The following is a 25,540-nucleotide window of genomic DNA, read 5'->3' as shown; positions in this document are numbered from 1 at the left end:
ACTAAGTAATCATAATATACTTTTCTTGGCATAGGAGGATAAACTTACTAATTTTCCAATTTTATATGCCAGCAAACAAGCTTTCTATCAAATTCAGTCAAAAACTTGTCTATAATAGCAAAAGTCAAATTCATTTCCTCAAGACTTTCCTTTAATAATTTGAATTAAAAGACAATAACCCTAAAGAACTTTTACTTCCAGTGACAAAACTTCAATAAATCGTCAAACTCTTTTGACCTTACTGGAAGTAAAGGTTCTTCAGGGTTATTATTAGTACCAATGATTAAGTTAGCTTTATGAAATAAAGATATCTTCTATGCTGACTGAATTAAAAGACATCCAATTACATAACTACCAAGATCAGATAAGAACAAGACAAGATGGTAATGAAACAGGATTTGCATCTTATTAAACTAGTTAAGAATACCCATGATTTTTATTTTGTTGGGTTTATTCAAAAAGTAATATAAAGAGAGAGTTAGAAAGCATCTTTTACAAACTTCTAGAAATTATCCAGAAATGGACCTTGGATTAGCATAAGCCTATAGTTTTATTGACTAACAAGGAGACCCTACGGCTTTGGGGAAACAGATTTTGATGATCTTTGGTGTGGAGGTAGTACACCGTGTGAATGAACTATCTGTAAAATACTAAAGTGCAATACTCAAATGTAATCGAGAAAAATGAACTTAAAGTTTTCTTTAGCACTTTATATAAGTTACGCGTACTTCCACTTGAGCGTGCTGTGGCGTGAGTGGTAACGCTCTCGACTCAAACGCTTGCATACTCGGGTTCAATTCTCTTGTTCTGTATACTTTTTTTAATTCATAAATACTTATAATGTATTTATTTATTTACTCATTCATTTATTTTTTATTATTTATTTATTTTAATTTAAAGAATGAGTGAAAAAGACTTTACACCCATGTTCAAACCCGGCATAAGTAGTTCTCTCTCAACTTGAAAAAGGTGGGTTTTCAAAGTAAAAATATTAGACTTGGAACAGTAGAAATTAAATTAAAATGAATGAATGAGTAAATAACATTATATTATTTAAGTATTTATGAATAAAAAAAAAGTATACAGAACAAGAAAATCGAACGCGAGTACACAAGCATACGAGTCGGGAGCGTTACCACTCAAGCCACAGCACGCTCAAGCGGAAGTACGCATAACTTATATATAAAGTGCTAAAGAAAACTTTAAGTTCATTTTTCTCGATTACATTTGAGTATTGCACTTTAGTATTTTACAGGTAGTTCATTCACACAGTGTGCTACCTCCACACCGAAGATCATCAAAATCCGTTTCCCCAAAGCCGTAGGGTCTCCTTGTAAGCTTGTTAATTAGGGAATCATGGGATCATTTTCCATCAGAATTCTGAAGACTTGTACATTTATTTTAAACATGTTAATATAAATATCTAGGATGCCCATAATATTGATAATGTTTGGAAAGGATATTGGAATTTTTCATTTCTTTTCTGTTTATAACAAATTAAATGGAATAACAACAAATTTTTAATTCAAAGACTTTTTTTTTTTTTTGAAATACTAACAGTATGCAAACATTAAATAAATTACTATTACTGTATTTTCACAGAATGACTGGCATGCTGGTTTAAGTGAGGTTTTACATCCCTCTCTAGAGCAGTGGTGCGCAAACTATTTTAATTTCCGACACCCCATTTTGTGTAAAATTTTGTCGTGACCACTGGATAGACAGTAGACATTTTTATAATCGTCAATGTAGTTAAAGTGAAATTCATTCTGGGATTTGTGCTTATATCTGAATAAAACACAATTTTATGAAACAACGGTTTTATTTATGCATATACTTGTTGAAGAAAAGCCTTATATTTTTTTATTGTCAAATAAATTTCTTTGAATTTGGCAACCCCAAAAGATTTTCTTGCAACCCACAGTTTGCACTGCTCTAGAGGATACACTAAAGAAAACAAAGAGTTTTTATTCTAAAACTCTGTTTTTAAAATTGTCAGCATTATATCAAAAACTACAATTATACATTTAACTTCTTCATTTTGTCTTGTTTCTAAGGATGTGACAGTGCTTTTTTTGTGTGTATTTTATTATTTGATTCAAAAATGCAAAAATAAACATATTAAATTTAAGAAACTGTCTGTAAATTATCTCAGCTTACACTGATTAATTAACATAGTTTGTGTGTGAAATTTTACAGGAAGGTGTTTTTTTTTAAATCAGGATAGATGGTCAGTGTAGCCCACACTGACTAACTACTACTAATGTCAATAAGTCATTAATTGTTTTATTGTTTTGTAAAGGAAAACTTTCTTCCTGATTTTAAGTCAGTCAAATTACAATGTTATTATTTTATTGTACTTGAATGTTTTCTTTAACGTTTAATTAACAACTAGCTTTTAGATCTGATGAATTTGATATATTAGTTGCGGTTTAGCCAGCATGCTAGTCAATCCATGAAAATGCAGTAATTTAATAATAATAATGATGATCATGTCTTAGGGTACGTTCGTTAAGTCAAATGAGAATGATGTCATCGTTATTCTTGTTTCGTTAGACTTTCTAAACGATTCGTTATAACTAAATGGCTGTTTCTAAAATCGAAGATATGAATGTTGCTAGTGCAGCCTTATCCAAAATATTATTATTAGGTTGCTTCGGATGGACAGTTATTTCAATCATTTCACCTTTTAATTCACAATTTAAACACTCGAGTAGATCTAGAAACATCGATATTGTCGAGCGCCATTTTCTTAACGAAGTAAACTAACTCTTTCCTTCGTGAGCTTCATTAGAGTTTCGTTCGATACATCATCACCGCGGAGCATGCGCACTGAGCGAGACTACTACTTTTCGAACGATTCGTTACTAACGTGTTTAACTCATTCGACTTAACGAACGTACCCTTAGTAAGACAGGAAATTCTTGTTAGTTTAAAATTCAAGGGACAAAATCATGACCTCAAATTATCTAAGATTTACTTATTTCTGAACAATATGCCAAATGCCATGCAGTTGGTATAATTTATTAATTAATTAAGAAAATGGAATACAGTTATGTATAAAGAATGCTACTTTTGTTTGTTTATATTATTAATTAACTGCAGGTAAACAGCACCTGCCAGCAAGAACCTCACAGGTTGCCAGATAAAAAGTAAAGCAGAATTCTTGAAATGTAGCCCAAAAAGTAATAAGTTGCCCAAATTAGTAGTGTAGAGCCCTACAAATATCTCTCTGCTACTTGTAGCACCAATCTTTCAACCCTGAAACCCAGCTGTAATTTATGAGATAAGAGAAGAAACAATAGTCGATGGGTAAGTGACATCTGAAAATGCGTTACTGTAAAAGTAAAGTCATGTTGACCAGAACAGAGTTGTCTGTGGTCTATTATTCTCTTATTGTATGGAGCATGTGAACTTAGTTCAATAGTTCATAGTTCAATAGATTTAGATCAATCTTCTTGAACTATGAGTTAACATACACATATCATAGTTTGGACAGAATTGAATTAACAAGGATTTCCTGTATTATTAGACACTATAGATACAAAACAATAAAACAGTGCTCAACTTTCCTGGCAACATTTAAAATTTTAGTGGTGCCATCTGTTATGAAAAGTTGTAATAAAATATATTTTTAACTATTCTAAAATGGCAAAAAGCTTAATTTTGAGGGTAGGGATGAGTTTTATAAAAAAAATTGTAAATGCTAATAATGAGTAAAATCATCATTAAGTCTGACCTACTGGAGATACACACGACCCCGTTATCTCCCCACCCCCTTGACCTTTAATCATCAAAATTTAATAGCACCAATTCCCTAATAAACAAACCTCCCTGCAAAATTTCAGAAATTTTCGACAACAAGCACAGGAGTTACTTAGCTTCAAACAGGGTGAACAAAATAGTGCCCCCCAAATATACACTAACATCCATACGAACAGAAATTCCCCCCAATTTTTTTTGCATTTCTCAACATTTCAAGGAGTCCTAAGTCCAAAAATGTAGAAATCTGGGAGGGGTCATTTTTGCTCAATTACCATATTTTCCATCTGTATAACAGCTGGGAAAATAAACATAAATCCTTTACAAGTGCTTTTCAGACTAGCACCCCTTCAGATATGATAAAGGAAAAAAAATAAATGAACAAATTACTAAATAAATCATTCATTCATATAAAGAAAATATTCTAAAGAAATTTTGTAGATGTAATCCATTTTCAGATCATTGATAAACAATCTGAAACTATATGATTCATAATATAGTAGTATAGATGATTTGGATTTTTGATAGGAACTTTAGGATTTGCTTATACCAGTGTTTCTCAACCTGGGGGTCACGAAACAATAATGAAATCATTTTATGAGAAAAATCATTTATTATAAACTTATAAACATTTTACTTACAATAAGTACACATGTAAAGAAAAGAAATTAATGTGATGGTTGCATTTGTTTTTCATTTAAAATTTTCTCCATATGTGGATCTATGTTAGAAACACACAAAAGCAAATTGTTTTTGAGAGATAAAAGACGATTCCTGTATTTAGTTTTTAGTGCAACCATAGACAGAAAACCCTTTTCATAGAGATAAGACATGGCGAAAGGGATTAATGTTTTCAATGCTTCTGTGACTAAATTTCCATATTCATGTCAACAAGCAAGCCAAAACGTATTTAAATCTTCAGATATAAGTTGCAGTTGTAGCATTTTGATGAGCTGGTCGTGAATCTCAACTGGTAACAACAGCGGCAACAACATTTTCACTAAACGGATTGAAATTTATATTTATTATTACATTTAAAATTCAATTAATAATAGTAAGGCTTACTGTTATTCCTTTGGGTGGGGGTCGCAAAATATTAATTTTATTTATATTTACTATTTGGGGGTTCGCGGAGCTAAGAAGGTTGAGAATCGCTGGCTTATACTGATGATGATAACTGACTGATAAAGTGGTTACAATAAGTAGATTTATTTTAGTTAACATATGAAAGTTGAATTTCTCCATGCAATAATTTTACAAAACTTTACAGCTGCTAGATTCATTATGCTTTTGGGTATTCAAGTTAACATATCAAAAATTTTGAATTATTTTATAATGCAATTTATACATGAATTAACATGAAAATCAAGTTTACACACAATTTTTAATTTAGGTTGTATTTGCATTTCAATGATATGTTATCTCAATTTGAAAACTGTTTAAGATTATAATTGTTGTATAACAAATTTTTAAATCAGTTTATTTTGTTATATACAGTGCATGTTTACTAATCCAAACTAATTATGATGCCTTAACTGCCTCTGACATCCAACTATCTCATTATTCAACTGTCCCCATTACAAGCCTAACTAAACCCAAGATAGGCATTATTAAAAAAGGGCCTCAGTGCCCACAGAGTGGAGTCAATCATGGGAGAAATAACTAACTATTGCATGGGGTGATTCAGATTAGTGAGGTTTTATACTGAGTGAGTGAATTAAAATATTCCTATTCAATGTTGTCTAGAGAGAGAGATTTAGCAGTCCAAATGCAACCAAACTTGGAGTATGGTGATATTTCAGCATGAAGACATTTCCATAAAAAACAAAATTAGTACCAAAATTGTAACTATCTTCTTCACAAATTACTAGGGTAATTAATTAAATACAAATGAAACCTTTTATCCAGTAACAGCACTTCAATGAAAACTCAAACGTTTTCAGCCTTCACCAAGGCCTGCCTCAGGATTTTTAACAAAACCGAATTTCCAAAGTCGAATGTCAGAATGATAATGTTAGAAAATAGTTTTTTTAATTTCGAATATCTCATCACATGAGACAAATTTATATGGATGTTTGATTAAAACTAGGGTTTCTCATTTCCCGGTGTTTTTATTGTCCCGGGATAAAAATAATTAATTCTAAGATATTTAGTATATCTTAGAATCAAATGATATTAAATTACTTTAAAAAATGAAAAATAATTATATGTTCTGTAACCTCCAAAATCATATTATTAATGCTGTAAGATATATATATAAAAAATTACTTTTGAGCTATGTAGAAATTTTCACAAATAGAAAAAGTTTATTAAAGTTAGTTGGAAACTGCTTACAACAAAATTGTCTGTTGAATTGAGTTGAAAATTTAAAGAAAAAAAATGAACTTAGATCAAACTTCTAAGTTAGAAGGTAATTTTCATTATTTAAATAAAACATAATACAAAGTATTATTGTAAATTTTTATAATAAAATTTTAAAAAGCAAAGATGGTCGATACTCTGATCACTCTATTTGATTCTTATTTTTACTAAAGAAAAGTCCTGCTACTGAGAATGTCCTTTTTGATTCAATTGATGTGGGTAGAATCATCTTTAATGCATTTAAGAGAAGACAGATATGTTTTTTTTTCATCTTTAGCCTAGATGATTTCTAGTTTGTTTTTGAGATTGTAGTACTTCTTTTGTTCTCTAGTATTTTTGATTTGTCTACCTCAATTGCTTTAATAGAAACATTAAGCTTATAGCCCAATAATTTGGCAGTTCGTTTATCTTTAATAATCAGGTTTATGAAGAAAAGTTTCATACTTGCACACTTCGTACTCGTTTGAATCCTTTCCTAATTTGCACAACTTGGTGTTATGCAGTTTTTGAAGCTACTGGGGATGGTTAAAAATTAAGACAGAGTAAGCACACAATTATTCCAGATATGACAGGTTTTGACAAGTAAAGAATTTTCAGAATCCTGCCACAAATAAGCTTCATATGGATTATTTACCATTTGTGACATTCCATAACGAGCAAAAATTTAAAAAACTAATAAATACAAATGTATTCTGACAGTTTATGAATTAATTATGCTTTCTCTTTGCAAAATTTCCTCAACCTTAACACAAAATAAGAAGAAAGTGAATTTTTAAGAAATTTGTGGGATTTCCCGGGTTAAAAAAACAACCGAGATCCTGTTTGAGAAACCCCCATTAAAACAGTGAAAATGCGATCATGTGATCCATATCAATTTTTTAGGCTGTAGATATTGTATAAGATGAAATTATTATGAGTTAATTTTGCTCAACTCTTTCATACATGTACTTCCATGCATGTGCCACTGTATTGCAGTCCTTAAAGTTAATACAATTGCTGGTTAGGCTGACTTTATATATTTCCAACACCTCCAGGCTATGAATATGATCTGTTTGAAAGGCCTGCCTGATTAACTTGGCATACCAAAACTCACCACTATGGTACTGCAAGCCATGTGACTTTTTTTGTTGAGGGACACTCAAAGTCTGCCAAACTTGTAACAAGTCCTCAATAAATCAATGTCAGCCATCAATAAGGTAGTATCAGAGAAAATCAATTACAGTTTGCACTGAAACATACTGCTTGCAGCTTTTGGGCTTTACATCTTTAGAATAGAGTTCACATTGAGCAATATACTATGCATCACTAAGCTCTCTGTACATCATGAGTGCTTTGTACAAATGAAATGCTTACTGCTTTGAACATCTCAAAACATGGTTAAAAAGAATCTATGTACATTTTTGATTTTTATATACAGTCTTTTTCCACTGAGATGAAGTTGAAATAAATACATATCATTGCTTTGCTTTGACAGTGGCATAATTTAAAAAAATGTTAATTTTATAAGGGAAACATTTAAAAATTCTAATTGACTAACAGTTCAATACAAGTTGATGACAAACACATGATCTCTGGTAGGAATCCAATGGTGGCAGAAATATGCCATTTTACATGATAAAAGTACTGTACATACCATACTCAAAGAGTTTGATTTTGCCTCCACCCTTTTTTTTGCATAAATAAAGTTTTTAGTTGTGCCACTATCAAAGTAAAGCAGAGACATACTGTTGATTTCAGTACAATTCTCATGTATTTAAAATTCTTCTATGGAATTTCAAATTAGTGATATTTAGAGAAATCAATTTATTTGTTAATGTTTTATATATTTCCAAGATAACAATTATACAAAGTAAATATAACTTTGTAATATTTTTAGACTTTGGAGCCAAATTGTTTGAAGTAGCAATTATTGAAAAAGTGTATCATCATTAGAAGCCTCCCTCTCTGACTACCTTCAGAAATCCAATCAGTGTTTTCCACATATGCATTGAAATTTATAATAATAAAATAAATAATTTAATTGCAAAATTAAGATATATTTACCATCAGTGTTAAGACATAAAAGAAAGTGTTGCAAAGCAAATTTTTGGATGTTTGCAACCATTCAGCATCAGCTGTGTATCAGTACCCTTTTCACTTCTTTGACTTCCAGTTAGTACTTGTCCTTATGGCCAAACCCTCCTGAACCAGATGGAACTTCACTCACACTCACAAGCACTTCACTCCTCAAACATCTTTTCAAAAGGACAGGCAAACCTTGATTCAGCACTTTAACACAATTTGAAAGTTGGATAAATGCCCAGTGGTGTGGAAAACTGCAATAGTTGTCCAGTCTGAAAGCCCAAAGGACTCTCCAACCAGTTCACCTCCCAGTTCAACCAGTTCAGGCCAATCTCCCTCACATCAGTTCTTGCAAAAGTGTTTAAGCACTTCATGCTGCAGTGACTACAGGCCTACATTTTTAACTACTTGCCCTTTCCATCTTCATCCACTTCAGATTTCTTCCCTATCAGGATTTACTGAAGTGCTGATCACAATTCACCACCACATTGCAGTGACCTGGTCAAGGCAACAAGGCTTCTTCTGTTTTGATTAACTTTGCTGCCCTCATTGCTTCCATTCTAGCCAGTCATTCTATATTGACTTCTGGTCATTCACATATTCCAATCAATGAGGAGACCATATAATGCAGCCCAGTTGGGGCAATATCTGCTCAATTTGGCAAACAAACCATCTATCAGCATTTCAGGCATCATCTAACAGAGATATGGTCATCTATACATAGTGAGAAAGGCCAGGACCTATAGACTTCCTATAACTGACCATATAGACACTGTACATTGTGACAGCTGGAGACATTCTGTGCTGTCTCTGAATGGAGACAGCTCCAATTACCACCTTCCTTTACTCCAAAAATCTTTCATCATCTCCAGCCTATCCACACTATGGAGATGACAAGACTACACTCCATTATTGATTCATCTGCCCACAATATTAACAGGAACATTCAGCTCTGGGTGCTTCCATTCATCTCAGCCTGATGTCATTGATCCCTCTCTATCATCACTATATTGGCCCTCCACTCATGTCTCTAGTGCCTCAATATGGCAACAAGGAGGCTGATATGTCCACTTTACAGGTTTCTTCCAGTAGCCAGCAGCCATACTGAAGGAAGAAACCATCAGGTTGAAACCTCCATCTTAATAGAGAAATAGATATAAGACAATAATAATAATAATTAATTAAATAATAATAATATGCATTTTAAAAATAGGTAGATGATACTTAATCAACCACAATGGTATTCTTTGAGACTTCAAAAATTGAATTTGATATCTTGCAGGCCTAAAATATTCGACTTTTTTCATAACATATAGTCAAAAGGGGATGTCAAGTATCATTTTGTTTTTCTGTATGGAAGCTACTTTCAATCAAATTGTTGAGTAAGTGAGAATAAGTCGAGTACGGTTGCACTAATCCAAATGAATTGAGACTGGTGGTAGTTTGGTTTAATAAAAAGTTTGGATTAGCAGGAGTTATTTAGTGACACACAATACAAAAAATGCTCTTATTCTTAGCATACATAGTAGTAAAAGATACACAATGTTTAAAAAATTAAGGAAATTTAAAGATACAATACAAAAATACTTTTACACAAATACTTCTATAATATTTATAGTTTATAGAAATGAAAATTTTTTTAAATCACAATATACAAAAATAATCGGAAATTTTGTTATGGGTTTTACTCTTTGCATAAAAGCTTGAAATATTTTTCTTGTAAACAACAAAGCAACAAAAGTTCTGGGAGGGTGCTACTATTGTTTTTGGCCCATTGTAATAGTTTTTCTTCACAACTAGCTGTATCTTTGTGTGAAAGAGTTAACATTCATCATTTTCCTGATCATTGACCAGTTGGTGTGACTGCAAAACCTGAATTATCTCCTGCTTAGTCAATAATGAATGAGGATTGTTCTCTTCCATCTGCAGTCCTTCATTACATTCTTATGGTCTATTAGTTATCCTATTGCAAGATGTTGGAACATTTTGAGTTCATCATAATGTTCAGTATGTCTGTTACTTCATTGTCAATATTAAATTGTTATGATTTACAACTTGTTCTGTTGGAGGCCAGAGCTTATTCCAAACGTTTTTCAAAAGTTGCTCTCCAACATTTTCCCAAGTGTTGGCTATCCAGAACAGGACATCTTTAATGTTGATGGATTTCCCAACATCCTTCATTTCATTGTCGTCTTCATTAATGATTCTTAGAAGTTTTTCCTGTAGTATGTTTTTGTACACTGGATCACAAGCTGATCCACAGGTTGCAGAACTGCAGTGATATTTGGTGATAGAAACATTGTTATAGTTCCATCATCATTTCTTAGCCTGTTTTCTGATGGGTGGATGGGAGCATTATCCAAGATAAGCAAGGTGTTTGGTGGTAAATCAGATGTTTGCAAGTATTTTTTGACTGAAGGAACAAAGACAGTTGAAAACCATTTTGTAAACACTTCTTGGCGCATCCAAACACTTTTCTGCCCTTCATATTTCACTGGCGACAGAATATTTTTTATAGTACATGGTTTCTTTGATTTTCCCATAACAAATAAAGGTGGTCTATGAGTTCTAGCTGCATTAGCACAAATCAAAAAAGTCAATTGGTTTTTGCTAATTTTTCTTCCAAGAGCTGAAGTTACATGCTTATGTACAAGTGTCTTATTAGGAAACATGCTCCAAAAAAGCCCACTTTCATCAGCATTGTATACCTGTTTATGTCTTAGATTCATATCTTAATTTTTTTCCTTAAACTTTTCTGTGAAATGCTGCAAAACTGATGTGTCTGCTGACAAACATTTACCAGTGACAACCAGTAACTTTACTCCATATCTCTTTTTAAAACAATCAAGCTACTCTTTGCTAGCAATAAAATCATTTTTCTATGATATGTTCATAAAAAAATTTGGCTTTTGCAGCAACAATTTCATATTCTTGGGTTCTTTGTTGCACAAATCATGAATATGATGCAGGATTTTCTCCTCCTTTCAAAGTTTTTCACTTTCCAGGCTCACACTTGGTAAAAGCAAATGCTCAGTTTTTCACCTTTTTTCTTTATGTCACTAATAGCAAATTTTCCCACATTGAATCATTTTGCAAGCTTACTAGCTGATCTCCTCTTTTTAAGTGTCCATTGATCTCAATCTTATGTTTCTATAGTAAGGGTATGATGCTTACACTTTGAGGCTATTTTTTACTGTAGTAAGTTACTTTACAGCAGCAAATAGAGGCTAGAATTGTTGTTAAGTCAAACAATGTCACAGAAAGAATGAACAACAATGTTTAAAACATATCACTTATGTTTATATGTACAGTTGACAAGTCTGTTACTTTAGTTAGGAGGATGGTAGAAGCTGTTTGGATTAGCATGACTGTACTGTAATTTTGTAATATAAATGTAATACTAACATTTATTCAGGTGCAAAAGAGATCTTTCCAGCATTGCACAAGTATATGCATATGATGCATTAGTTCCACTGCAATGTTTACAGTAAAATAAATGAGTTCATTCAAAAAAGGAACATGTGTAAATTACACATTCATTCCAACATAATAAATAAATTCTCTAAATATAAGATACAAATTAAAGCGGTGATCTTGGTAAATCATATGGCAACAACAATGCTAATGCTGTTATAAAGAGCCAACATCATGCAGTCTGCTAAATAGTAGAGCACTGACAATGCTTTATACTCATAAACACTGTTGTGAAATAATTATACAGTACCTTACAAGGAAACAAAATTTAGCACAGTCTAGGTTGCCCTTATCTTCAGGACCCCAAAGTTTTGGCATACTTCCACACATAACCACATAAAAGCCTATTTGATTCAGTCCATATTGCCTCACTGCTTTAGACATAATTATATCAAATTTTATGTTATGTAACATGTACTCATTCAATTGCTATCTGCAACTGGCATAACAATGTTAAATTTAAGCCAGGACAAATCACAACAACAAATTTCAGCCCTGGAATGTATACCAAATATAGGTGTATATATATATATATCACAGGTTGGATGATCAAATGGTTAAGGTGTCAGCCTACTACCCTGGGGACTCAGGATCAAATCTAGGTGATGCAAAGTATTAGTTAAATATGAGTTCTATCATGATAGTCTACATACAACCCAAGTTGTAATCAGGTTATTTTCAAGTTAGTAATTTCTAGTTATTTTCAAATTAGAAGTTACAAAATGCACATCATGTCAGGCCAAATGTCAGTTTGAATGGGATGTTTTGTAGTGGCCCATCTCCAAATCAGGGCTAATTGTTTTAAAATTTCAATTAATAGTCCATGTTAGTCAGGGGATAGATGTCTGTTTACATGAGTCTTTATCACAGTAACTTACAGCTTGAAGACTTCGAATTTAATACAATAGACTGTTCTTGTATCATTTTTTTGTTAATTTGTTTACTTTTCTTTGCTAATTCATTTTTCTCAACTGAAATATAACATATTAACATAAGGAATAGTTACTGAGCAAATTGCCCACCACAGCTAATGTGCTTAAGCACATTTTATGGCCTGATGAGGTTTTTTTCTGGAATGGAATCTGTAACTGCCATGACATGCACCATTGGACACAGCATGTTCCACAATGCACATGAGATATGCAACACCACTAAACATCTGATATGGATCTGGAGTAAACATGTTCCCATACTCATCAATAGCTTCTAGACAAGTGAATGCTATCTTAATATCCTGTATACAACTATGGACAAAAAACACAATGACATGCTGTAGTCGTTACAATAGCAAGTTTAGCAGGCACCACTCAATTCTTGGCCAGATGTGTCAGTGGCTTATAAACAGTTCTACAACTGATGAATATCAACAGAACATAGTAGCCCATCATGGAATAGCACTTATGTTCCTCAAAGTTGACCCCACTAGATTTTTCCTATGGAGTAACCTAAAAGCATTAATTTACAAAACATATCCAGTACATGACTTTACTGTACACCCTGTATATAGACATCAAACTAATTTTTAAAATAAACTACATAAATATTTCAATTCAATATTTAATATTTATGATAAATATAATAATTAAGTAATTAATAATAAACAATTTTAAAAATTAATTACTTTCTTCTTTTATGATATTTAGATATCACTGGGAATTTTTACAAGGGACTCATATTTTACTTCAAAGAAGACACTTTTAGATGTTCAAGATGGGAATCAGGTCTATAGAATCATTTTCAATGCTTTTATATTCAAATATTTAAAAATATTGAATTTATTTACAATTTTAATATCCGAGATCAGAATAAACTAAAATAAACAGGAATTTATTAACTCAAAAATAGCATTTAGATGATTACAAGATTAACTCAAACTGCATAAAATATCTTTTAATTTTGAATTAAATTTTGTGAAATTGATTATAGAAACAATGGTTTAATAGTTTTGCTATTTTTAATATTTAATTCACAGTTTTTTTTGAAGTTTTATTGAAAAATAATTTTTCATATCGCACAGTAAAAGTTATATTATCTGCTACTTCTAATATTTCTCAAAAAACCTGAGGATGTAAGAAAGTTTATTTAATATAGAAAATAATATATTAATCAGAAAATTATGTAAATAATATCACAAGTTCTTCCAGGATAAAATTGATCATAAATCATAAAATAATTCCTGGATACACTTCACACACTAATATCCACATTCAAATTAAAATTTCCAGATTTTATCGTAGTAACAAATTTTCAGTAGCCTTATTTAGGGAAGAAATATAAAATAATTTTGTTAGAATTTTATAAATTTTATATTATCTGATGAAGACTATAGGACTGTTAAAAAAAATTTAACTTTCTATTCAACTTGAACATGATTTTTTTCATATCATTTCATAATATTAAAGAATTTTAAATTAAAACATTAAATCACAAATTTCTTTTATTTCATAGTAAAACATAAGGTTCATTAATTGCAGAATGATGAAAGTAGAAATTATGATATTAGATCAATAAATAAATTCTGTAGCATTTTCTGTCATTTCATTTTGGATAATAAATCTTTTACTGTCTGAGTTTATTTATATAATTTAAAAAATATTCTGCAATAAATTATTACTATTGTTCATTTTAAATATAATAGTATAATTATTCCTAATTATCTTATTTAAATATTAGTTTATCCTGATTTCAAGTTAATGTGAAATTCTCATATCTATGTAAGTGTTTACAAATTTATTGAACATTTTTTCATGTTTGGCTTTATAAATGTTAAATTATATATTGTATTATGCAATAAAAATTGAGATATTTGGTTGCTATAAATGTGGTGTGTTGAAATATTTGTTTTAGTTGTTTAATTTTAGCCACAGCAGAAGTCATTTTAATATTATATCCTTGATTTTTGTCATTTAGTTAAGATTTAAAATACAACAAAGATACAATACAAGGCCTAAATGTTAATAAGAAAAAAAAAGTGATACATAAGAGATATTTTCTAATAAAAACTAAATCTAATTTTTATCGAAGCAAAAGAAAATACAATATACTGACAAAACAACAAAATATAGAATATATATATATGTCATAAATTCAAACATTACAATAGATTTGATTAATATTCAAATAAACAGTTATATTAAATTTTAAAGACTAGCATGTCTCAAAATTCTGACTGATCAGAAATATTTTGACATTGAGAGATGATAGTAAAAATCAAAACTTAGCCTCTAATATAAAAATGGAAAAGCAAAGTGCAGCAATAAGTGAATGATAAGTTTTAGGCCTACTATATCACATTATAGGAAAGTTATTTACAATTCAAAATTAATCAATACCAATATATGTTATTTTCATTTAAACTATGTAAAGAAATGTTGAAAAATACATAAAGATAAACAATACATTTACATCTTTATACATGAAGAGGATCTTTAACAGTATTTAGAGTTAACCAAATGTTATTTATTGGCACAAAGAGAGATGGTGTGGTTAATATCATGGCTGTGTCACCTTTATCCGAATATCATCTCAAAAACTCATTTAGCAGGAATATTTTTATATTATACTTTTTCCTATAAATATATTATTCTGTCATTTACCATATATTTGTTCCATGAATTTATAAGTTCAATTATAATTTTATCCAATCTACAACAAATTTTTTAATGTTTGTTCTTAGCTTTTTTCAATAAATACAATGACAATGATTTGCACAATGCAAATTCTGTAATATGAATGATGACAAATAATATCTAAGTCAGAATGTAGAGGACACAGATACCTAGACTCTTATTTCTAGTGTTTTTAAATGTATGTATGGACTTAATCCTGAAACTTTAATTGGCAAACTATATTCTGATCAATTTTAATTATTAAATCTTTTAATATCATCTACAATATATCAAAACAGATTAAACCCAATGATTACCATAAATAAAGATTTTATAAGATAAATTCTGAAAAACTCTTGACTTTGTGAATAAAAACTATTAGGAAATGATAAAAACATACCTCTGCACACATATCAATAGTTTGAGGACCAACTCCTCCATCAACTTCTATATCCAAATCTCTAAAACGTGCTCTCAAAAACTGCACCTGAAAACAATTATTCAATTATTTTTTCAAGATTATTGATAATTAGAATTATTATTTCATAAAATTTTATCAATAAAAATATATTAAAAATTCAACATAATTTTATTATTTTTATTGCCATTTTCATATTGAAATATTCTTAAAATACTAAAGACATTATTATAGTGATTATTTTAATATCTGAAAAAATTTGGTATTTTACAACTATTTATTCTTTGAAGTAAAAGTTATTTTGATATACAGTAGAGCGTCGTTTATCCGAATCAATTGGGGACTGGGGTTGTTCGGATAACTTATTTTTCTGATATCCGATTATGTACAAAAAAATATATTAACCTATCCCATGTTGAAATTTTTCTCTGTTGCATGTCACTTTGCACTGAATTTTCACTAATTTTGCCTAACAAAAATTTTTATAATAATAATAATTGTGGCTATTGTATCGTTAAAAATTATTTCTTTATTTTGTACAAAAAAATAAATATATTGAAAAATATAAAAACAAAAAAAATTATACTTTAGAAGTTAATCTAGTATCAAAAATGTTCGATTCAGCATGACACAGTCCAACTGGAAAGCTTTCGGTTAACCGACATTTCGGTTGATCGGCTTTCGGATAAACGACGCTCTACTATAATTCTAAAACTGAGAAACACGGATTTGTTTAAAGCTACATTCATTCAAGCCTAGTAGATGACAATGATCAATAGAGCTAATCAGAACAGTTGTGTAATAATTCTCTTCAAAATATCAGGCATAAAGTTGTATTTACAAATCTTCATGAAGATATAAGAATTCTTGAGTTTTCTTTGCATAAGTGTCAAATATGGGTTAAAACAATGCAAGCTTAAACATATTTAAGCTTATTTACCTACAAATGAAATCAATATAATTAGTTAACTACAGCGTTCTGTTGAATACACAATTAAATTTTTGTGTAAATTTTAAAAGTAATGAAAAGTACTAGAAATCTCAATAAATAATCATTTTTTTTTGTAGAAAGATGTAATAACATTGAAAATTATTTCAATGCTATTAGCTAACATCCCTTACAATACAATTTGGTATCCCTTTTTATATGTGATCTTACTATAATGATATTCCAAAAAAATCAAACTAGATCTTGAATTAAATCAATCTCTACTAATAATTATTAAATACTGAATAATTTAATCTGGTAATTTTGTTTGGCTTTGATATGATCATCACTGGGCTTTAAGATGTATATATATACAGTAGAGCATAGATTATCCGACCCCCCTGATCAACCATCACATCGGTTAACTGACCATGTTCTAGTCGGCAAATTCAAATGTCCACTAGAGATATGGCGCTACAATATTTGGCTATGTCTTGGCTACTTTTAATATTTTTGTAAAATTTTTGCATTTTAGCTGGTAACACTGGCTCAACCATGAAAGGGAGGCCAGTATTTAAACAAGGCTTAATTTTCTATTTTTTCTTTATTTTTGTACAGTACAGTCAAACCTGTTTTTATGCGCTCTTTTTATGTGCGATTTTTTTAATGCGAATTTTTAATTTGTGCGGTATAGTTGGCGACTAGTCTCGTGCGATTCGTCATGTCTTACGTTGACTTATTATAGCTAAATAAACTTATTATAGCATAAATGCACTTATTATAGTAATATTATTGTATGAATATGCGAAAAATGAAATAATTTACTTTTTCAATTTACTTAAGTCAACAAAACACCACTTGGACAAAAATATGTAAAACAGACGATAGACCAGACGATGCAGTCAAGTGCTGACATCTGTTGTCAATAAATTCTATTTTGTACGGTTTTGAGTTATTTTCTATGTGAGACTTTTTTTATGCGGTCCCTGTTGACCGCATAAAAAAAATATTTTTTAATTGTGTTGCGAAAACTATTATTTACAGCCATTCGTGAAGTTTCGAGAGATTTTTTTTATGCGTTTTTTTTTAATGCGGTCCCTATCCCCCACATAAAAACAGGTTTGACTGTATTTATTTTGTACAAAATAAAGAAATAATTTATAACGATACAATAGTGACGATTATTATTTAAAAAAAAAATTTGTTGGGCTTAACATCGATGAAAATTCAATGCAAAGTAAGTTAATAGCAATATACTAATATACTAATTACATGGGATATACTAATATACTATACTAATAACGTATTTTTTCATACTTTTCGGTTATCCGTTTTTTCAGTTATCCAACCAACCCCAGTCCCCAATTGAGTCGGATAATCGATGCTCTACTGTATATATATAAATCAACTTCCATTTGTATCTACAATTCAACTATTATATCCTCAACAGTGTTGTGTGTGTGTTCAATCTTCCACAGTTGCAGAATTCAATGCATCATAAATGTTTTTGAAGGTTCACCAAGAATCTTCAAAGAGCAAAGAAAACATGATCCAGAATCAGTTCTTATATCAGTTGATTCTTAATCCAATTGATATATTTTAAATTACTATAGTCTCTTTCAAATAAGTTGGCACCTAATGGTAAACAAATGCACATGTCACTTTTCTTTCTGATTGGTCTGATTTAAATTTCAGTTGAACATGAGCCAAAATGAAATTGATTTCCCCATGAAACATATTTCCAAATAGTTTCGTTATAAAGAATAGGATAAAGGAAAATTTGCTGTACAAATATAAATTTTATTTACTTAAAAAACTAAATTTTCCTTAACCCTTCAGTGAACACACCCATGGCAAATTGCTGCAAAATAAAGTTTTTTGTTTGACGCTGTATTTAATTATTGCAGAAGTACGTCATAGTATTTATAGTCTTCATATTACACATTACATAATGTTTGTGAAATCGAGTCAGTTATACTAATTGTTTAGTTGTTACTGGACTTTGAATCAAGTTGTACCTCATTTGTGTTGTAACTGTCACTACTTGCCCTGCCATGTAAGTAAAATATCAGTATACTTTTATATTTATTTTTTACAATTTTTTAATAAAGTAGGTCAATATCCGCAAGTTTATTGAATAAATATATTAAATTAACGTCATAAGTTTCTATAAATTTTTAAATTTATATTAGTCTTTCATATTTTAAGTCTTTTAAATTTATATAAGTGTTCCAATCAGCTTTCACGAAATCTGTATATCCAGGAAAAAAAGGCTGTCAAATATACAGATGCAGAGATACAACCACAACAGAAATAAAAGCCCTTTTTGGAACATTTTTTGTGATTGGTATAAGAAAAAGAAGTCATACTAATTGCTATGAGCTCTGGTCTTCCAATGGTACAGGAATGATCCTTTTACGGGGCCTTTTCAGTTACAAACGTTTTCGGTTTTTGCTTCGTGCACTTAGGATGCGACTATGCAGACGCGAATTTAGAGCGAGCGAGAAGTTGTGAGCGATTTAGTTTTCGCAAAGGAAAAACATGCACAAGCGAGAAGCGAGGAATAACGCTGGAAAGAGCGAATTTCTGGTTTTCGCACATATCTAACAGGTTTCGATATTTATCGCGTTTCGCCTCTTCTTGCTACATATTCTCGCTTGCTCAGAAAATCTCGCTCGCTCGCGTCTGCATAGTCGCACCCTTAGATTTGACAACTTAGAAACCAATGAGGAATGAAAAATAACTGATAAGCTTGCACCAATTTGAGACTTTCACTAAGAGTTTGTCAACAATTGTATAGGCAGTTTCAATGTAAGTGAGTTTGCGACAATTGACGAGATGCTTCATCCTTTTAGAGGATGCTGCAGGTTTGTACAATACATTCCTAATAAGCCTGCAAAATATGGCATAAAAATATATGCTCTATGTGATGCTAGAACCTTTTACACTCTTAATTTTGAGATTTATTGTGGAAAGCAGATGCAAGGATCAAACAAGAGATCAAACAAGGCCGATGATATAGTAAAAGAGATCAGTTGTGCCAATAGAAAAAAAAATGTTACTACAGATAATTACTACAGTAGTTATCCTTTGGCCGTAGATTTGTTGAATAAAGGGCTTACCTTTTTAGGAACAATAAAGAAAAACAAACAAGAAATACCCCCAGAATTTTTTCCAAACAAAACCAGACAAATAAATTCATGTCTATTTGGTTTTCAGTGTGATTATTGTATTGCTTCAATAGTTCTAAAGAAAAATAAAGCTGTAATCTTTCTTTCGACCATGCATGACACTCCTGAAGTTGATCAGGAAACTAACAAAGCTGTGATAAATTTGGACTACAATGCTACTAAAGGTGGTGTAGACACTGTAGATCAGATGTGTTCATCCTACACCACATCCCGAATTACAAGGAGATGGCCACTAGCTCTCTTTTATTGTCATTTCGACATTGCTGGAATAAATTCTAATATTATATTTAAATTTAATAATCCCGATAACAAAGACAGAAGACAACATTTTATAAAAAAAACTTGCCTTAAGTCTAATGGAAGAACATTTGAAAGAAAGATCTATGATGCTGACACTTCCTAAAGACATTTGCACATTTTTGGAAAAATATGAGGAAAACAAAAAGCAACCCAAAGAAGTAGCAAAACCTGGAATTTGTTTTATTTGTGGCAAACACAAAAACAATAGGGCATGCAGTAGAAATGTTTGCAAAAAGCATAGTAATATATTAATAGTTATTATATGTGCCATGTGTGAAAGTGAACATCACATGGAAGTAGAGTGACTTCTTTTTATTATCTAAATATTTTATAACCAATTTGTTCATTAAAATGTCGTAAAATTAATTTTCTGGTATATCTGATTCATATTTTCAAAACAATAATTTATTATTGACTTAAATCAAGTAATATTACACATGCAGTGTAATTGCTGCGATGCGCACTCTTGTGACCTTCTGAAAAGTGCATTCACCAAAGGGTTAAAGTTTAGTGCACTAACTTTCCAGGCATTAACTATGTGAAAACTTGCCTTGTGGAATTTTACTTTACACAGCAATTAAACATGTAATGCAAATGATGCCTTTACTCTGTATTTGGTGAGTTTGCAAACTGAAGTATAGTTTATCATGAAATTGGTTCTTTTAAAATAATAGAATAAATGTATCAAATAATGTGTTACATGTCACTTTAACTATTGCTTCGCTAAACTCTAATAATTTATTCTTTTCTCTTTATTGTTTCTGAGACCAAAACCTTAAAACTAAATATCTTCTACATACTCTCCCATATCCTATGTCAGCAGTTTCCAAACTTTCTTCATAAAAGCCCCTCTTTTTGAAATCACTCAGGCTATCAAAAATTTTCTAAACAATAAAAATTTAGTCTACAGATGAAAATGATATAATCTCTTTATTTAGCTTAACCAATATTATTTAATACAAAAGCAGTAATTAACAACCACTAGGCATGGCTTGAAGATTGCTAATGATCATATATGAAAAGCTTGAAATTGCAAAATACATGTATTATACTTGTGTCCACTTTGGACATTCTTGTGAACTAGGACTTGTTATACTGAGGGAGAAGAAACACACCATTTCCAATTAAAATATATTTATTGTAATGCAATTAAAGTGGACACAAGTATAATATAAGTAATTAAGGACAAAGTGTGTGATGAACCAGAATTCATAAATTCCAACTAAGTCTCTTGAGAATGCCTAGATAATGTAACATAAGAGTAGATCATGACCAAACTTTAAATTTTGTTCTTGCTTCATCCATTCATTAATTAATAATATTATTGTAATATGTACTGAAAAATGTGCCAAATAACTGTTGGATTAAATCAGGCTACTTCTTAAAAAATAATTGTATAGTATTAGCCCAATTTAATCTGGCAGTCATTTCACACATTACTAATATATTAGGTTTCAAGATTTGTATTGAAAAATACAAGAACTTGAATAATTCAATACTTTAGAAAAAAATATTTTTTTAAAAATTAGTTTTTATTTACATTTCCCAGTCAAAAGAATAATTAATATAAAATTATTAACAGATCTCAAGTGTCAACTTGGATATCATAGCCTGCATTCTTCTGTTTCAGTAGGCTATGATATATGTTTCCATGGTCCATTGAAGGCAAAATTATTTACCAGAGCCCCAAGATTTCCAGGTTATTTGCCACCCTCAGTAGGAAAATATGATCACTTATCTGAAGTGACCATTTATTCAGGCCATCAGCTATCAAGATTTAACTGTATCTATTCTTTGATATATTGATTCTATTTTCTTATTGTTTGCCATTTATTTATACATCAAGATGGCAAATATATAATCCTAATTATTGTAATCTGATATTAACCTTATTTCTGTAGAAAAAAATTGCCTGTAATATAAAATGCAATATACTAAGGCACACACGAAAGTAATATATAACTAGTTAATGTACCAGGTGATGCTTGAGTAATCTTAAGAAAACAACATGTGATTTTGTTAAATGTTGGTACAGTACATGTAGTAGTTGATGACTACATACATTGAATAATTGCTTCTGTCACACTGTTATGAATTTCAGCATTTTTCTTTCAATCTTCTCTTAATAAAATAAATTTTGTTTTATTTACATATCTTTGCATAGAATCATTCAATCTTATTTTACAGAAATATTTACAAAGATTAAAATATTTCTTTCAAATGATGAAGAAAGTCATTCTTAGTACAGCAATTGACAATATAATAATTTAAAATAATATATTTTGAGAGACACTACATTTTAAAGAAACATTGAAAGCAGATTAAAGTTAAGTAAATACTTTCAAAATATTCATGCATCATTAGGTTTTAAATCAGAATCAATAAACTAAAACAAACTTTAATGATCATATGACAGAAATTTGTGGGCTTTCACAAATTTTTCTATAAAATACAATGGAACAGGTTCATAAGTACATAAATAAAAATAAATATTCTGGAAATATTGAAAGAAAAGAAATTGAATTCCACTGACACTGTAGACACTTTTGTGTTTGGCTTGGCAAAGGCATCACAGAGAAGAGTGCCACAAGCAAACAAACAAAATTTATTAGATCAGAAAAAGTCTTTAATATAAAACTTCATCTTTAGCAATATGTCGCAGGCTACATTATTATTATTATTTTATTTTACTTTCCCCCTCCTCAAAATTTTTCATTTCCTTGTTTTTTTATTTCATGAATACTATATTATTATTTTGCATGTTGAATCTGTAAATGAACTAAATATAATTTTTCATTTTACATTCAGATAAATATATTTTCAAAATATAAATTTCTTTTAGTTAAATAATTATGTAATATTTATAAAAAATGATGCAAAAGTAAATAAAATATGAAACTCTGGAGGGCAAATCCTAATTCATGCTAAAGAAGTATATGTATATGACAAAGCATCAATGAAAAGGAAAATATTTTAACATTAATTTGATTACTCCTAAATTAAAATTATAATCATAGCTTTAATTTTCTTAAAAATCAAACTGTTTAAGTAAAAATAAAATATTCAGTTAAAACATAAGCAAAAATTTCCAACAGAATCCAAGAATATTTTCTGGAGCAGAAAAAAGTTAATTAAAATAATAATGTCATGCTAATTCTTATGAGAAAAATAAGATTTGAAAGAAATTTTATCAGGCCTGACCTCTGAAGAATTTCCAATCTTATTTCATGTAAAAAAAAATTAAATGAAGATGCTTCGTAAAATTACAAAAAAGTAAGATGAAATGTGAATCAAATAAAGTTAGCTAAGAAAATGTTTTTTAAAGTCACTATACAATGCCCAATCTAACATATATTTCAGAAATGAAAGTTATAACTTCTTGAAAGGATATTTACCTTTAAGACAGATTATAATTTAATATTGTAGTGATTAATGTAATATAAATATTAAAACTTTTAAATCAGTTAAGATTAATATTTTTGAAGTTCAAGTTCCATATTTTTTATTTTTGTGTTAAAGCAACATAAAATTGTTTTAGCTATAAATTCTTGTTTTCATATGTAAAGATAATAAAATTATCTATATATTTTGAACTAACTGGAGACAGATCACCAAAAAAAAAAAAAAACAAAAAACAAATTCACACTTTTAAAATCCAGCAATGAATTTAATAAAATAATAATGTTTTTGACCAGTTTCACCGACCTTCTTCAGTTATAATAGAACAGAAAAATAGAAGAATGTGAATACAAAAATTTTAAAAAATTGATTACAAGAATTCTAAAAATAAATAAATAAAGAAATAATATAATAAGTAAAAATAAATGAATAAATATCCCTTAGTAAAATTAAGTATAAATGAAATACTTAATTAAATTAAGTATAATGTTTATAATTTTGTGATTAAACACTATTCATGTATAACTGAAACACAAAAGAACAGCATGAAATTCTTTTATGACATTTCAAAGCTGTTGTAATAGCAAAATTAATCCTTATCAATGAATTAAAAGAAAAAGCAATGGGATTTCACTTGTCTGAATATTTGCTGTACTGCAATCTCCCCAAACTGATCTTCGCACAGATCCAGTCTGTGCAAAGATCAATTGGTTGATGGCTTCTTAAAATTATCAGGGCTTAAACATTTTAAATTAAAACAAGAAAAAACTAACTAGAAGATAAAGAAAAAGTAGTTCTTTCATATAATATCATTATTTAAAATCATAATTTTTCTATCCAGTAAAAGTCAAAGAATATAGATTTTATATAGTACATATTAAGGCTGTATTTACATCAATAAATATAAATTTTTAAAGTAGACAAAAATTTAAAAATCATTCTGAGAACGTAGTTGATTTCACTTCAGTTCTTATGCTTTCCATCCAAAGCATTTCTACTGTAAATTATGATCATATAATGGTAATATATTGGAAAATGCTTTTTTTGGAATTTCAGACTAGAAACAACAAAAATATATTATTTAAATAAAATATAAAATTTGAAATTACTACATTGTGAGTAGATATATTCAATTTTAAAATTAATCACCATCATAATAAATAGGACTAATAAATTAGATAAAATTGTATTTTATTTAAAAATACAATTATATCTAATTCAAAATAATAATACAAGATCAGTTTTTTGCTGTAAATAACAAAAATATAACTCATTTTTACTGTTCAAATGTTTTTGATTTGTTACTACTTAAATTGTCCTCAAGACCAAAAATTCAAATTAGAATAGAATATATTGTATATACAAGACATTAAATTTTAAAATAATTTGAAAAACAAAGTTATTACAATATTTAAAAAGTTATTAATAAATAAATAAGAATAAATTTTAAAATAAAAATTAACTAAAATAAAAATAGTTGATGATGTAACTATTTTTATTTTGGTTCAATTTCTAAAAAAGCCAGTAACGCATTGCTTAACTTTCCTGGCAAGAGTTAAAATTGTGCATGGCATCTTCTGTTATGAGATTTTATTTAATAAACTTTTTATATTATTAATTATTATAAAATGGCAAAAAACCTTAATTTTGAAAATAGAGATGAATTTTATTTTAAAAAAATTGTAAATGTTAATAATGTATCAATTCTAGAGTAGGGTTCGATTTAATAAATCCAACACTACTCAAGATATGATACATGAATCCCTATCTATCTCTTCACTCTCTTGACCACCAAAATTTAATGGCATGAATTCCCCTAATACACACACCTCCCTACAAAATTTCAGAACTTTTTGAAAAAGGTATAGGAATTATTAAGCTTCAAAGTGAATGAACAAAATCATTCCTCCCCTTCACACACTAATTTCCATACATACAAAAATTCCCTAAATTTTTTTGCATTTCTTGACATTTCAAGGGCCTGAGTCCAAAAAAGTAAAAAATCTTGGAGGGGCCACGTTTTGACTGAATGCCATAC

At 29.5% G+C, this 25,540-nt stretch overlaps 2 protein-coding genes across 3 annotated transcripts in view; one reads left to right on the top strand and one right to left on the bottom strand.

Moving 5' to 3' along the window:
- LOC136989085 (hepatoma-derived growth factor-related protein 3-like) overlaps window positions 1-14,079 on the top strand; it is a 100,576-nt gene extending 86,497 nt beyond the window's left edge. Inside the window, exon 8 of the mRNA XM_067287179.1 lies at window positions 13,302-14,079. The gene's annotated coding sequence lies outside the window, so the exon portion shown is untranslated. The remainder of the gene's footprint in view (window positions 1-13,301) is intronic.
- Rpe (Ribulose-5-phosphate-3-epimerase) overlaps window positions 1-25,540 on the bottom strand; it is a 61,267-nt gene that overhangs the window by 7,777 nt on the left and 27,950 nt on the right. The window contains exons 4-5 of one of the 2 annotated variants that reach the window (XM_067287200.1): window positions 15,667-15,753; window positions 9,247-9,322 (exon numbers count right to left, since the gene is read on the bottom strand). In XM_067287200.1, the coding sequence (XP_067143301.1) occupies window positions 9,305-9,322; window positions 15,667-15,753 (105 nt within the window). In that variant the 3' untranslated portion in view covers window positions 9,247-9,304. Of the gene's footprint in view, window positions 1-9,246; window positions 9,323-15,666; window positions 15,754-25,540 lie in introns of those variants that run through there. The other variant, XM_067287199.1, reaches the window with a different exon arrangement.

This window comes from Centruroides vittatus, unplaced genomic scaffold (assembly GCF_030686945.1).
Source record: "Centruroides vittatus isolate TY-2023 unplaced genomic scaffold, ASM3068694v2 scaffold_435, whole genome shotgun sequence".
Classification (NCBI taxonomy): Eukaryota; Metazoa; Arthropoda; class Arachnida; order Scorpiones; family Buthidae; genus Centruroides; species Centruroides vittatus.
This window is presented reverse-complemented; position numbering and strand designations above follow the sequence as displayed.